The 13458-nt window shown below is 33.9% G+C and overlaps 1 protein-coding gene across 7 annotated transcripts in view; it reads left to right on the top strand.

Annotated features, from left to right (window-relative positions):
* The first annotated feature begins 3428 nt into the window (after positions 1–3428).
* The window catches only part of LOC142341669 (cytosolic carboxypeptidase 1-like), a 63623-nt gene continuing 53593 nt past the window's right edge, over positions 3429–13458 (top strand). For all 7 annotated transcript variants that reach the window (XR_012759119.1, XM_075392803.1, XM_075392802.1 and 4 more), the window contains exons 1-2: positions 3429–4324; positions 4717–4847. Coding sequence is in view for 6 of the 7 variants with exons in the window: in XM_075392803.1 (XP_075248918.1) it covers positions 4287–4324; positions 4717–4847 (169 nt within the window). In the remaining variant the exon portion in view is untranslated. The remainder of the gene's footprint in view (positions 4325–4716; positions 4848–13458) is intronic.

The raw sequence follows: 13458 nt of genomic DNA, 5'->3' as shown, positions 1-13458 counted from the left end.
CTCAAGTTTTTGCAAATTGCTTGAAATAATAAATTGTTAATGACTGTGTTAATGGCTTTTATTTTGAACGACAGAGGATTTTTGAGCTTATGTTCAATATTTTTGTCACACTTTTAGCTAATTTTTTAGAATTCAGCCTTTGTCGAGAATCGCACAAAATGTTCTTCTTTAGCTCGCTTTGTTTTCCTTAGGCGGAATTACAAACCTAAACAGTTTTGGCATATTCTCAAATCACAAAGAGGGATAGTTTTACTTTAGCTTCGTTGGAGCGTTTTCGGCTCGTTTAAATTTTGCCGGTTATTCGCTAATTTAAATCGTTGTTATCTGCAATTCATATGTTTGTTTTAATGACTTTTGTCAAATGGTGGTTTATTTGGAGTCTCATTGAACCTATTTTACTACCAAAGGGTTATGCTCAGGTTGTTTTTGGCTAAAACCCTGTGTGCGTAAAATTGTTTGCCAAACTTAGTTCTTCCTGTTTTCGTTGTTTTCTAGCGATATCACTTCGTATCACCTGTAACAGCTCCAAATGAAATAGCTTCCTAATGAGTTACAGTTGATTGATTTTGGTATGTTTCGGTTAAAAGCTTACGTTTGTTGTATTCTTTTGAAAAACAGTGGTTATTTTAGCTGTGGCACTTTATGTCTATCTTATTTCGGAAGACTTGCAGCCTAGTCTCAGTTCAGAGTGGTTGGATTCGCTTTCTATCAAATTTTTATCTTTGCAGTTGTTATGTTTACCTGCTGGTTTTATTGCTTTGATACGAGTCTTCATATTTTTTAGTTGGGGTTCTTTTTTGTAGTCTTATCGCGTTAATGACAGGTCACATTATTAATGATCTTGAAAGAACGCGCAATTGAGCAAATCTAATGTTTTAATGAATAGGTTATGGTTTTAACTGTTTCAACGCCGTTTTCTCTTCATTTTTAATTGACTTCCTGAATTTTCTGTTTTTGTTGTTTTGTTTGTAACCGTATGACATTTTCTGCATAAGGACAGGTCTCATTAGAGTCATACATAACCTCTTTAATGATTTCAGTTCATAATTTTTAGTTTTCATGTTTGCCAAATTAATTGTTTTCACAAAATTTAAACAGATTTTATTTTTAACTTTTGGCCTTTTCTTTTTTGTCCCTCTGTTACCAAGTCTCATTAAGACCCACCTTTTCTACTGAAATAAATTTCCATTTTTTTTTAAATTAGATTTTCTGTGATGCTTTTTTGACCGAGTTGTTTAAAATTTTTAGGAAAATGACATTGAGCTTTGGTCGTATTTAATGATGTTGTTTGATTTTTTTGCTCATCTTGTTTCTCAGTCGCGTTAATGAGAGTTCTCATCGGCCCTCTAATGCGGCATTTTATAGATTCTTTCAGTGGTTTTATTTTAAAGTAATTTAGTTCTTACACCAATTAGTTTAATTCAAAAGTTGAATATTTGAAAGTTTATCTCTTTTTCAGGTGGAATTCAGACAGACAATTAAGAGAAAAAAGTGAATTAGAAAAAGTTAATTAAAAAAGTCAGATCATTTTGTACCAACGCACATTGCCTAGCCTGCTTGTAAATTTGTAGTGAATAGGACTATGAAATGTTAAACTAGCGTTTTATTTTTGTTACAACATTTCTCGAGGAGCAAAGATGTTGACATGCTGCGGTAGCAATTTTCAATTTCCCTGACTGCAACAGTTTTGATGTTAAAATAACCATTTTACCACATTGTCATTAGGAATGCTGTTTCATTAATTGCTGTCTGAAAAGTATGAGGCCTGTTGGTTCCGCGTGATAGTGTCAGTAAAAGTGCTCCAACTGTGTTTTCATTTATTAAATAAATGAATAGGAAGATAATAATCGATTGTGATATTATAAACATCGATTTATTAACGGGTCACAATACATGTTAAGTACTATTTTTCATCATTTTAAGAGAGTATCCTTGTGCATGAGGTTTAAAAAATGAGCTTGCGTTAGTGAGCCACGCTTTATTCTCGAGTTTTTTTGTTGTTCTTAAGCTTTCAAATGATAGCTTAGTTGTCTGCTCATCTTTCTATCCTCCGACAATTTTTTTTGTTCATTTTCATGTGCTAACTTGGAGCGGAAGTTTTCTGCGGATTTTTTAAATCTGAATTGGCTTACTCCACTAAACAAACAGACTTTCTTACTTCAGCACTCAGTTTGAGAGAACGCATTGTAGTTGAAATGCAATTTTGATTCAAATTACCTGATTCATTTTTCAAAAATTCAATTTTCCGTAACTTATGACTGGTGCGCATTTTCTGCTTTTATTTTAGATTTCTGCGCTTTGTTCCCAAAATTTATCGGAACCCAAATTTTTTTATAACAAATTTTATTCCGGAATAATTTACTTCAGGAACATAACTAATTGATAAGCTATGTGAGTGGTGATTTGGCGACTGTTAACAACTGATTCGAGGTTGCTTAGTTAAAGTATGAGCTTCAGGATTTCGATGAATGTAGTTTCAATATTTATCAAAATTTATAATTTTTGTCTGTTATGAACTTCTTTCGTGTTTGTTATTTCCTTATGTTCCTAGCCTTGTTCTGTGTGATAAAGCAGCTGAGTACGCAGCTTGACGTTATTGCCCCAATGATCTGAAACTTAGAAAGAAACTTAGAGGTTTAGCATTGCTTCGGGATTAGACCAAACGTTTATGCAACTGTTTTACGCAACAACAGTTCCGCTAAAAAGAGTGGCACTAATTCGTAGTTTAATGGGCAAAGCAGTGGCGAATGTAATGCAATTGATGTCGCAAAAGGAGTCGAATATAGATTTTTTCAGATTGTTTTTGCTCTATCAAGGCTCTTCGTCTACTTAGCTTGGCCTCGGCGTTTGATAGCCCCTCGATGACGATATCAAATGTGTGGTAATATATTCGTGGTTTAGTGATTTTTCTTCTACCTGCTTTTTTGCATATATTTTAGCGACCTTTCAAACGGTCATTTTAAGGTGACGAATTATTCACTGGTTGAATTTTCGATTGAAGAAATATTTGCTGTTTGCTTAGAGACTAAAAAGAGGGCAAAATTTTCCAACAATTGATTTTGGCTGGTCCAAGATAGCACAGAAAAGACGGGGACGAAATTTTGTTTCTTATTTCAAAGTTCATTTTCTCAAGCAGTAGAAGGGCTATCGCACCTATTATTCGTATTTTTGTTGGCCACGTTTCTGGCGATATTTATAAATTAATTGAGTTGGATTTTAAGTTTTGGAAAGGAGACGTTTGCGTAGAATTTTTTAACGCTAATATTATCGTAAAATATGCACTTGTTTCACTTTTTGTATTTTTACGACCTATTGAGAGGAACGGTTGGGCCTTTGTTGAGCTGTTACCTGTGTGATGGATCATGGTTTTATATACCCTAAAATTTGCTGACGTAAGCAAAGAACCTCTACCGTCTATTGAGGTTGTTTCTAATTGATGTTATTTTTAGATTGCTCATGGTGCTCGGCAAGGTGGCGGTTACAGGCAGCTAGTTTCTATCAGAGCGTATTTATCCTATTTATATTTGACATATCTACTCCTATATCTCCTTTCATAATTCCAGTAATGATGAGCTACTAGCGCGTCAAACATTATGGTCACATAATCAGTATTGTAGCTTTCATATATTCCTGTGCTTCTATTGTGGTTGACAACAAATGGTGTGGAAGCTTTACTTATTACCTGTAATTTCTGTTCCTTTTGAGTTACTTTAAGTTACCACCGGTTTAGAGGAAAATATCAAAGGTGCTTCCGCCTTTTTTAGTGTGGTTGGCGATGGCGGTTGTGAATTTGGAAAAGAAATTTGGGTTATAAAACGCATCAGGCAAATCTCCTGTTATCAATCAGTACGCACTACTGTGTTATCTCTAACATATCACGTTTCCACCCCCGCAACAGAATAAAGAATCTGAACAGAAGGGGTTCTCTTAATTCTTCTATCACAAGAACTACAAACGGTAACTGCGAATGCAACCCTAGTATTTTTAAATCGACACGTATTAATTTTGCCCAGTTTGTGTGGTGTCCTGCTGAGAAAGTGAACCAAGCGGGGCTCAAGATGAAATCCTTTCACTAACTTATTTCGCCCACCTCCCTTGTGTTGGTTGGTGTACTTACCGGGGCACAAAAGTGTTGGCCAAATTGGCAATTGCGCTATAAAAAGGAAATATTTCACAGTTTGCAGTTACCTGGCTTGCCGTGTGTGCGTTGTTACCTTGTCAAAGCGATATTTTGCTGCCTGACATTTTCCGCCCAAATTGGGAAGCTTCCTTGCAAGGTTGTTGCCATGGGGAACAAGAAGATTGACAAGACGCTTATCTTCAAGTAAGTCTGACTTGACCTCAGTTTATATCAAAGATTTCACAAAGGGTATACACAAAGGATAGATATGACTGGAAGTTCAAGTTTCTGAGTTCAAAATTTGCCCGTTAAGTTTATTTACTTGATTGAATAGTTGTCATTGAACATCTGGGCAGTTTTCTGGTGACATCAAAAAATGTGATGAATTGAAAATCTTACAAACAGAACCTAATCTTAAAGTGTCAAAATATTCGGCGGACAGGCATCTCAGGCTTCATAATAAAAGTGGAGAAAAAATAAGTTATTTCATTTTTGAACCTTTTGGTCAAATAGACCCTTTTTAAAAATGTTGCAGGGCAAAAAATTTTGGGTTGTAATTTAATAAGGATGTTTTTAATAAATTATTGTAATTTCAGTTCGAAAGTGGGAATGCATTTGGCGAATATGGAGAAGTTGAGTTTGAGTGTGAAAGCGGCTAACAGTGACGAGAATTTAGAGCAGATCAAAGTGCTGGCTGCCAAGATTCATCACCTTGTCTGTACCAATGGTTAGTGCTGCGTTCATTCCTCTCTTTATTAGACACATGTAGCACCTATGGAACTGTCTTGCTTAGTATTTCAGATATTGCATTAGATTGCGCAAGGCAACTTGTTACTAAACTCTCAAGTAGGTTTTTAGAAATATTGAAATATGAAGTTTTCAAGGGCGGAGTTTTTTGAAAATTGTTTAGCGAACGATAACGCCTTTTTACTTAATTAAATTGGTACTGTTCGGTGATCTGAAAACCAATCGGCCGATGGAGACCCAGTGTGCGATAACTATCATTTAAAGCATAATCTACAGTCTTCTATTTTTGATTGAAGACTTGCTTTTTACTTGAACAAGCTTCATTTTTTAAATTCTGTTCGTCATATTACCAATCGACTGGTTTGCCAGTTGATAAAGCAATGTACGATAAATTACTCTCATAGCAAAATCAGCCTTTTTGTAATATGCTTGAAAGCTAGTTTTTGCTTGAACACTGATCAAAATTTTGATACTGTTCGTCTTCTTGCTAATTTGCTGATTTCTCATCTAATTTTATTTAGTGGGATTTAGCGATAAATCAAGAATAATTTAAAATCTTGTGCTTGAAGATTAGCTGTTGCTGGAACGTTCTTAGTGTTTCATCCTGTTCGCCATTTTACCAATTGGCTGGATTCTCAGCTGATCAAGCAATGTGCGATAAATTGAATTTCAAGTATAATATACTGTCCTAAACTTTTGGTTGAAGGTTAGGTTATACTTGAACACATGTCACTATTTGTCATTTTATTAATCAATTGTTCCCACAGCTTATTTACTAAAGTTCGGAAAATGACATTTATGCGGAGGCTATTTTTTGATAGTTTGTGGCGATTGAGACGATGTTATGGTTTTATGTGATCATATGATGGTGTGTTTATAAAAAAGGAATTGCTGCATAGACAGAAAGTGAATTCCATCTTGTTCGCAAAGCGATCATTATTCTCATTCCTCGAGTTGTGAGAAAAAATTGCTAGAAATGCTGATGTGCGAGAATTGCTTTGGAATTTTTTGCTAAGCAAGAGAGGTTTTGCTGATCTGCGTCCGTTGCAACTGTATTTTGACCTCCATCTAATTTGAAATGGTTTTTGTTCCAACCCGCAATGTAATGCGTTTAGGAACTTCTTTCCAGCCTAATTTTTATTATAGTTGTGTTTTTAAAAGTTTCGTGGTTTAAATAACTTTTCATCTAAATTAAAAGGTGTTTGTGCTCGTTATTTAACCTTATCTCGTGATCCTCTCTTTAAATCATCCTCTTCACAAATAATTGTTGCAACCCTCCAAAATTATTTTGTGGTTATGAACTTTATAACAGCACTGCTTTTTGTTAGCCATAATTTTAGCCAATTAATATCAATTGCGGAGAGATACAGAGGTGGTATTTGTTAAAAACTGAAACGATTGTTGAGGAAATCTTTTCCATTTTTTAGTTTCTGGAGTAATAAGCAGGCTGAATTTTTTTCAACATTCTTTACCTCGTGCGATTTCAATGTATTTTGTCATTAAGATGGCATCCAAATATTTTTGGATCCAAATGTTTAATTTTGGCATCCAAATGGCATTAGGAATTGATTAAGGAATGAACAGCTTTAAAAATGATCTCTATATTAAAAATCATCGCTGATAGCTCTCCTTCTCTCCTAAAAAAGCTCTTCAGCGGTTTCAAAAGTGCGTTCACTAATATATCGTCTGTCATTTATTTCTCTCCTCTACTGTCAGTTTTTGTTCATCCAACGAAGTCCCAATAGTGACCAGAAGCCACAACACGGTCCATATTTTCGATGAAAAATGGAAGAACAGCTGTTTTATCGGAACATTGATTTTATCTTCGATATTTTACTTAAAAGTTATTAAAATAACGTTGCAAAGTGGGTGCTAACTTAGTTTTTCTTTTGGCTTAAACTGAACTGTTTGCCATTTCAATTTAGCAACTGAATATTTTGTAATAGTGAGCTACCAGCAAAAATAAAAAAAGTGTCTTGTCATTAATTAAGCGATTATATGCAATGAATTATTTACATAATAAGTTATTTTTTTCTTGAGAGACGAGTAGCTAAACGCATGAGATGTGAAATCCCTAGTAGACTGTTAAGGAGAGTCCTTTTCTGATGATGCTTTTCTTAGAGTTTCTTAAATGATGGTCTAATAAAAGTTTTCCAGTTTTTGCTGATAAATTGCTACTTGGCAAACACAAGCGGTTGGATAACCTGAACGCAGGAATCTGATCAGGTACAACTAGAAAAATGTTGCATGACTTTCTGCAGTTAAAGGAGACGAACTGGTAAAAAAATTTTTACTTCACTTTTTTGTTTAAAGATCTTTCAAGTTTTAACAGCCCATATAATTTTTTGTCTGAAGAAACATTACAATTTTTACCCTATGGTGTTCAACAGAGCAGTGGGGTAGTGAAAAGTTTTGAACACTAAGAAGTTGATTAGAAGAGGAAAGGTTTTCTTGGGAACATAATCTGAAGTTGAATAAGCATCTAATGCCCTTCACCATTTTTCTCAGGATATGGATCTGGGTATCCCAAATTCTATCTGATTCGTTGGTTCTGATTTGTCCTCGACTTTAGGAGACAGAGTCAATATATGAAATTGGTTCTCGCTAAGGTATTTTTTCATATTTGAAGAAACGCAATTGTTTCAAAATTTTTTAAGTTATGTTTTGTTATCTTGATTAGCTGTTAAATCAAGTAAGGTGTGAAAAATCTGTGAGAAAACTGGCGCTAGTAAAGACCTACATAAGAGTTGAGAGCTTGCAATGAATTCGAGGCTTTAAGTTTTTTTACGGAACGAAAAACTGCAACATGGATGCTGTGAAAATCTGCAAGTTTTTCTTTCGATTTGAAAAAAATTGGCACTTCATTTTGCTGAAGACTGTTTCTAATTATGTTACAAGCGAAAACTGAACAGTTTCCTGGAAATAGTCAGTTATGTCCCATATAATATTTTGAAAACCCAAGCAGATAGTTCTTGCTATTTTATTTTTTTGATCTAATGTTTGATCTCATGCAATCAAAAATTATAACAACTTCGCGTTTGCATTTGAGGGTGTATCTTTTTTCAACAATAGTCGAGTGTTATCTCGTTAACCCTGCAGCACTATATAAGATGCAGGCCATCCCGAATTTCCGTTGTTTCTTGCTTATTTTTAAATGTTCTGTTATTGCGTGGAGCCAGCTGGATTAGAAGCATTTTTTGCTGCCAGCTGAAAAATGTAATATTTTTGGGTACAAAATTGAGACGCTTTTGTTTCTAGTTTCCGCTGCTCTATACAGTTTTCATTCAGGATTTTTGTTTTAATTCATGATATTAGCTTTTGAGTACGTTGTTTTGTTGAACGCTTCTTGTTGAAGCAAAAGGTCTGGTGGGGGAAGATTCCGCAAGTTCTGTTATTAATTTTACCTTATTTTCTGCTCACTTGTTTTCAAAGTTTGGGCAGCTTTTGATGTTATAACTTGCCTGGCATTTAGCGATTTTCACGCAGATTTCCTTATTTTCATGAGAAGGGTAATTGCCGCTAATTTGGCGTTGCGCTTGATTTACCAAGGATTCGACGTGTCATACTAGTTTGAGTAGTGCGGTTTCGAGCTCCATCTATGCTCTATTTTCATCATGACATTTGTTTTCATTCAATATCGTCGTTTTGCAGGAGAAAATGGCAACACTGTACGTTGCAAGGGGACTTCTTTGTTTGTGGCCTTCCTATGAAGAGACGACAGGATATTAACGCCAATCATTGGCGGGGTGGTCTGATATTCTGATGCCGTTTTGTGAAGAGATGGCAGTCTTGATAATATGATGATTGAGGTCTGGGTTTGCCGCGTTGTGTTAAGGCATTGAACTGTTTAGATATATTTTAGGCGTAGTAAGGATTTGCATATGGCGTTTTTCAGTTGTTCTAATAGTGTGAATAACATGCTCTTGTCTGGTCTAGTGATCCTCAGTTTTTCGTGTTTTTTAACCGTTTTTGGGAAAGCTGACAGCACAATTTTACCACGTATCTTGTTCGTGTTAACATGATTAGTAGACAATAGTCATAGAGACGTGGAGCTGGCTTGGTTGCCTGCATATCGTAAGCCCAGCTACTTTTTTTGAGAAATCAGACAGCTGTTAAAGTTAGTTAAGCCAAGATGTTCCATTTCTCATTCGCAAAGTATGAAGGAGTTTTTTGATTTTTGTCGAAACTCGTGGAAAATGCTTCTCACTGTTTTTTGCTAAATTGTAGAGCCTTGATTCTATCGGCGATTACATTTCTGAGCGTAGCTTCCACTGTGTAAGGACAGTGGTTTGCCAGGAAATGTTAACATAAATGTTCAGATTAATAGTTTAGTTCGTTTTTGGTAATCCCGCTCGAGTTATCACGATTTGACTTATTTTTTTAACTGATATTTTTTTAAAATAGTGTTTTTCACAAGAAAATTAAATTCGTTTCGTCCAGTAATTCTTCATTGCACAAGGAGGCTCGGTAATGTGCGATTGCACATAAGGTTCCGATCCCGCTCATCCACAATTTTGGCATAATTGTCTACCAAATGAGAAACACAAAAATTCAAGTGTTTTAAAAAAATTGGTTTATGAACGAAAAGCTAGCCTCCAAAGCAAGTAACTCAGTGGAGTAAAAAATGATGCATTAGATCGATGAGATATGCCGATATTAAGAAAGCGAGCGAAGACGAACGGCAAAATCAAACAACAACAACAAACATTAATTACATCAAAAAATTTGTCTGTTTTAAAAAACAAATTTGATAACAAAGTCAAAACAGCGTCAGATAAAACTGAAACTAAATAAAATAACTTGCAATATACCAAAGAAATGGTTATTTACCAATTAATAAAAAGTCTTGGTAACAATTAGACAAAAAAGAACAGAAACTTTATAGATAGAAAATTCGCTGATTTTTTTTTGAAAAACAATTTCAAAGTAATGAAAACCATTAGGAATCAATTAAAGTTTCCCATAGGTTTAAATTTACCAATGCTTCTATGGAAGGGAATTAAGAACTGTCGGTATTCATTTTTTTTGCAGTTACAAAAAGAACAACAAATAGACAATAAACAAAAAATCAATTAAAACTAGCCAGAAATTGCTTTCGAAGCCGTAAAGCCATACTTTGGCCCTCAAAACTTGTTCGATTGCACCTTCGTCGAAAACCGATACTGTATTGCGACCGCTCATTAATGAAACTAGGTAACATTTAGACAAAAAAGAAAAAAAAATTCAGAATTATGTAGTACTTGTTTTTTTGAAAAAAAAATTGGTTCCAAAGACATGAAAGCCATTAATTACAAAATGAAAAATTTGAATAGGATTGTCCATTCTTCCAAAGGAAGCCCTTGAGACCTGCAATTATCCAGAATATGTCTTACGTCAACAAAAAAGAGCGTCAAATATGACAAAAATCTAAAACTCATTTACTTTTTTTTTGTGAAAAATCCGTGTGAAAGCCTTTTTTGTGAAAAATCCGTGTGTAAGCCAGTAAAGTCATAACGAATTCATTAAAGACATTAGATTTTGCGACACCAATCCCTTTTGACACCTTACCATCAAATGTATCATGTGACCTCTCATTAATGAAACTAGGTACCAATTAGACAAAAAAGAAAAAAGGCAAGATTATGTAATACTTGTTTTTTTCGAAAAAAAAAAATATTTCCAAAGACATGAAAGCCATTTATTACAAAATGAAAAAATTGAATAGGTTAGTTTATTTTTTCAAAGGAAGCCCTTGAGACCTGCAATTATTCAGAACATGTGTTACGTCTACAAAAAGAACGTCAAATATGACAAAAATCAAAAATTAATTTAGTTTTTTTTTGTGAAAAACCCCTGTCGAAGCCAGTAAAGTCATAACGAATTCTTTAAAAACATTAGATTTTGTGACAGCAATCCCTTTAACACCTTCCCTTGACAAAAATAATGTCATCTTTAACCTTTAATTAACGAGACCAATTAACAGACAATAAAAGGAACAAAATTGCGAAGTTAGTGTTTTTTTTTTCATTTTTGAAAACAATTGTTTTCAAAGTCATGAAAGCCATCATCTATCTTCTAATATCAGAACATCGGCTCATCTACGCCTCCATGAAAAGACAATCAAACCGGGTCATTGTACAGGAATTTAAATACGACTGAAAAGACAATGTAAAAACTACAGTTAAGGACAAAATTAAAAAATTCAATTAAATTCCTCGAGAAAACATGGTCGAAGCGGTAAAGAACCACAATCTATATTTTTATGGTTTTAGTTAATAACAATTGTGCTTTCTTTGAACGCGAATAATGTGATATATGAACTGCCAATAACGTGGTAATTTGACAAAACTAGAAGACATGAAAAATGGGCAAATACCTAAAAATTAAAAAAAATTGTGAAATCTAGTAGTATCAAAGCCAGAAGACCATAACTTAAGGCGTAAAACCGCAATAAAGACAGATTTTGAATTCAGCAGAAAGTAGGAGCAGTCTTTGATTGCTGACACTCAGCTACAAGTTGGCCAAATTAAGAGAAAATTGGAGGCAAAGTTCAATAAGCTATTTTTCGAGTATTTTAAAAGTCAAAACGACCAAAAGCTTTCAAGCAATCAACTAGATAGATTAGTTTGGAGCTTATTAGGAAGCCAATAGGACCTATCACTAGTGAGTTTTGACTTGAAATGTTCGGTTATTTAATTAATATAAAATGATCGAATTTCTTATAAAAACCGACTGATGACAATCCGAATTATTTTTGGATTGTAACGGTCCAAGATTGGTGCTGATTGTATTATATTATTGTAATATTTTGATTTTACGATTGTCATAGACCTGAACTATTTTTCGAAAAAAATATATTTCCACAGACATGAAAGCCTTTAATTACAAAATGTAGTAATTAAAAAAGTTCGTTTATTCCTCCAAAGGAAGCCCTTGAGGTCTGCAATTATCCAGAACAGAATATATCTTTGGTTTACAAAAAGAACGTTAAATTATGACAAACATCAAAATTTATTTTACTTTTTTTGTGAAAAACCCGTGTCGAAGCCAGTAAAGTTGTAACGCATTTTATAAAAACATTAGATTTTTTAACACCAATCCTTTTGACACCTTCCCTTGACAATAATATTGTCACATTTGGTCTGTGATTAACGAGACTAGGTAACAAACAGACAATAAAAGGAACAAAATTGAGACGTTAAAAAGTGGTTTTTTTTATTTTGGAAAAAAATTGTTTCCAATTCATAGAAGCCATAAGCCATCTACTATTATCAGAATATCGGCCCATCTATTTTGCCATGAAAAGCCAATGAAAACGGGTTGTTGTACAGGAAATTTGATACGACTAAAAAGACGAAGTAAAAACGACAGTTAAAGACAACTTTAAAAAAAATCAATAAAATTCTTCGAGAAGGTATTGTCGAAGCCGTTAAAACCAAAGTCTATCCTTAAGATTTTTAATATTATCAATTGTGCTGTTTTGAACGCCAATAATGTGATATATGAACTGTCTATAACGTGTTAATGTGACAAAACTAGAAAACGTGAAAAATGGGCAATTACCTGAAAATTAAAAAAATGAAATCTACTAGTATCAAAGCCAGAAAACTTAAGGTGATAAACAGCAATAAAGTCTGAAATTGAATTCAGTAGAAAGAAGAAGCATTCTTTCATTGCTGACACTAAGCTACAAGTTGAACAAATTAAGAAACAAATGGAGGCAAACTTTAATAAGCCATCAAAAGTCAAAACGACCCTAAGCTTTCAAGTAATAAATTATATACGATAATTTGGAGTTAATGTGGAAGCGAATTTGACCTATCACTAGTGTGCTTTTATTTAATAAAAAAGACCGACTGATTACAATTCGAATTGTTTTTCGGTTGTAACAGTCCAAGAGTCGTCCAGAACTGGCTCTGCTGATGCTGTTCGTCCATTAAAAACACTTAATTTTTCGAATGGTATAGATATAGATATTTTTTAGTTAGAAAATAAATAAATGCTGCGTTTTTGATAATCAACGAATAAAGTTAGCATAAAACGGCAAAGTTTTAATTACAGCACTCTCAACGGAAGTTGAAGTAGGTGTAACCCCCTTTTCAGTCTACAAAGAGTGTGTTAGTGGTGTTTGGGTTTGCACTTCCTGCAAATTTAATCAGAGTGGACTAAAGAAACTTATTTCGTGCTGTTTTTGATGAAAAAGTCTGAATTTTGTGAAATATTTAGCCGGAATTTGTGACAAAAAAATCAATAAATTTAGCCGACAATATATTTTGTCTTACAACAAATAAAAATAAAATCAACATTTTCTTGAAAATTTTTATTAAATTTTCGCAAAATTTGCGAAATTTTAGTCAAAATTCCGAAAAAAGGTGAATAAAATCAATGGAATTCACTATTTTCTCGAAAGTTCAAACCTCGATATCTCCCTGTAACAAACTAAAATAAAAAAATCTTTTTATTTCCATTTTCTACGATGGACAAGCTGTCTAATGATACCAGTCTCAACTCTCTACGATGAATATATCGATCGGCCAAAATTGATTGAACAAAAAAACCCATTTGAGTATATAGTTCCCCCCCCCCTGAAGAGGGGTCGGAACAAAATTGTG

The sequence above is a fragment of the Convolutriloba macropyga genome, chromosome 6, assembly GCF_964194025.1.
Source record: "Convolutriloba macropyga chromosome 6, txConMacr16.3, whole genome shotgun sequence".
Lineage (NCBI taxonomy): Eukaryota > Metazoa > Xenacoelomorpha > Acoela > Convolutidae > Convolutriloba > Convolutriloba macropyga.
This window is presented reverse-complemented; position numbering and strand designations above follow the sequence as displayed.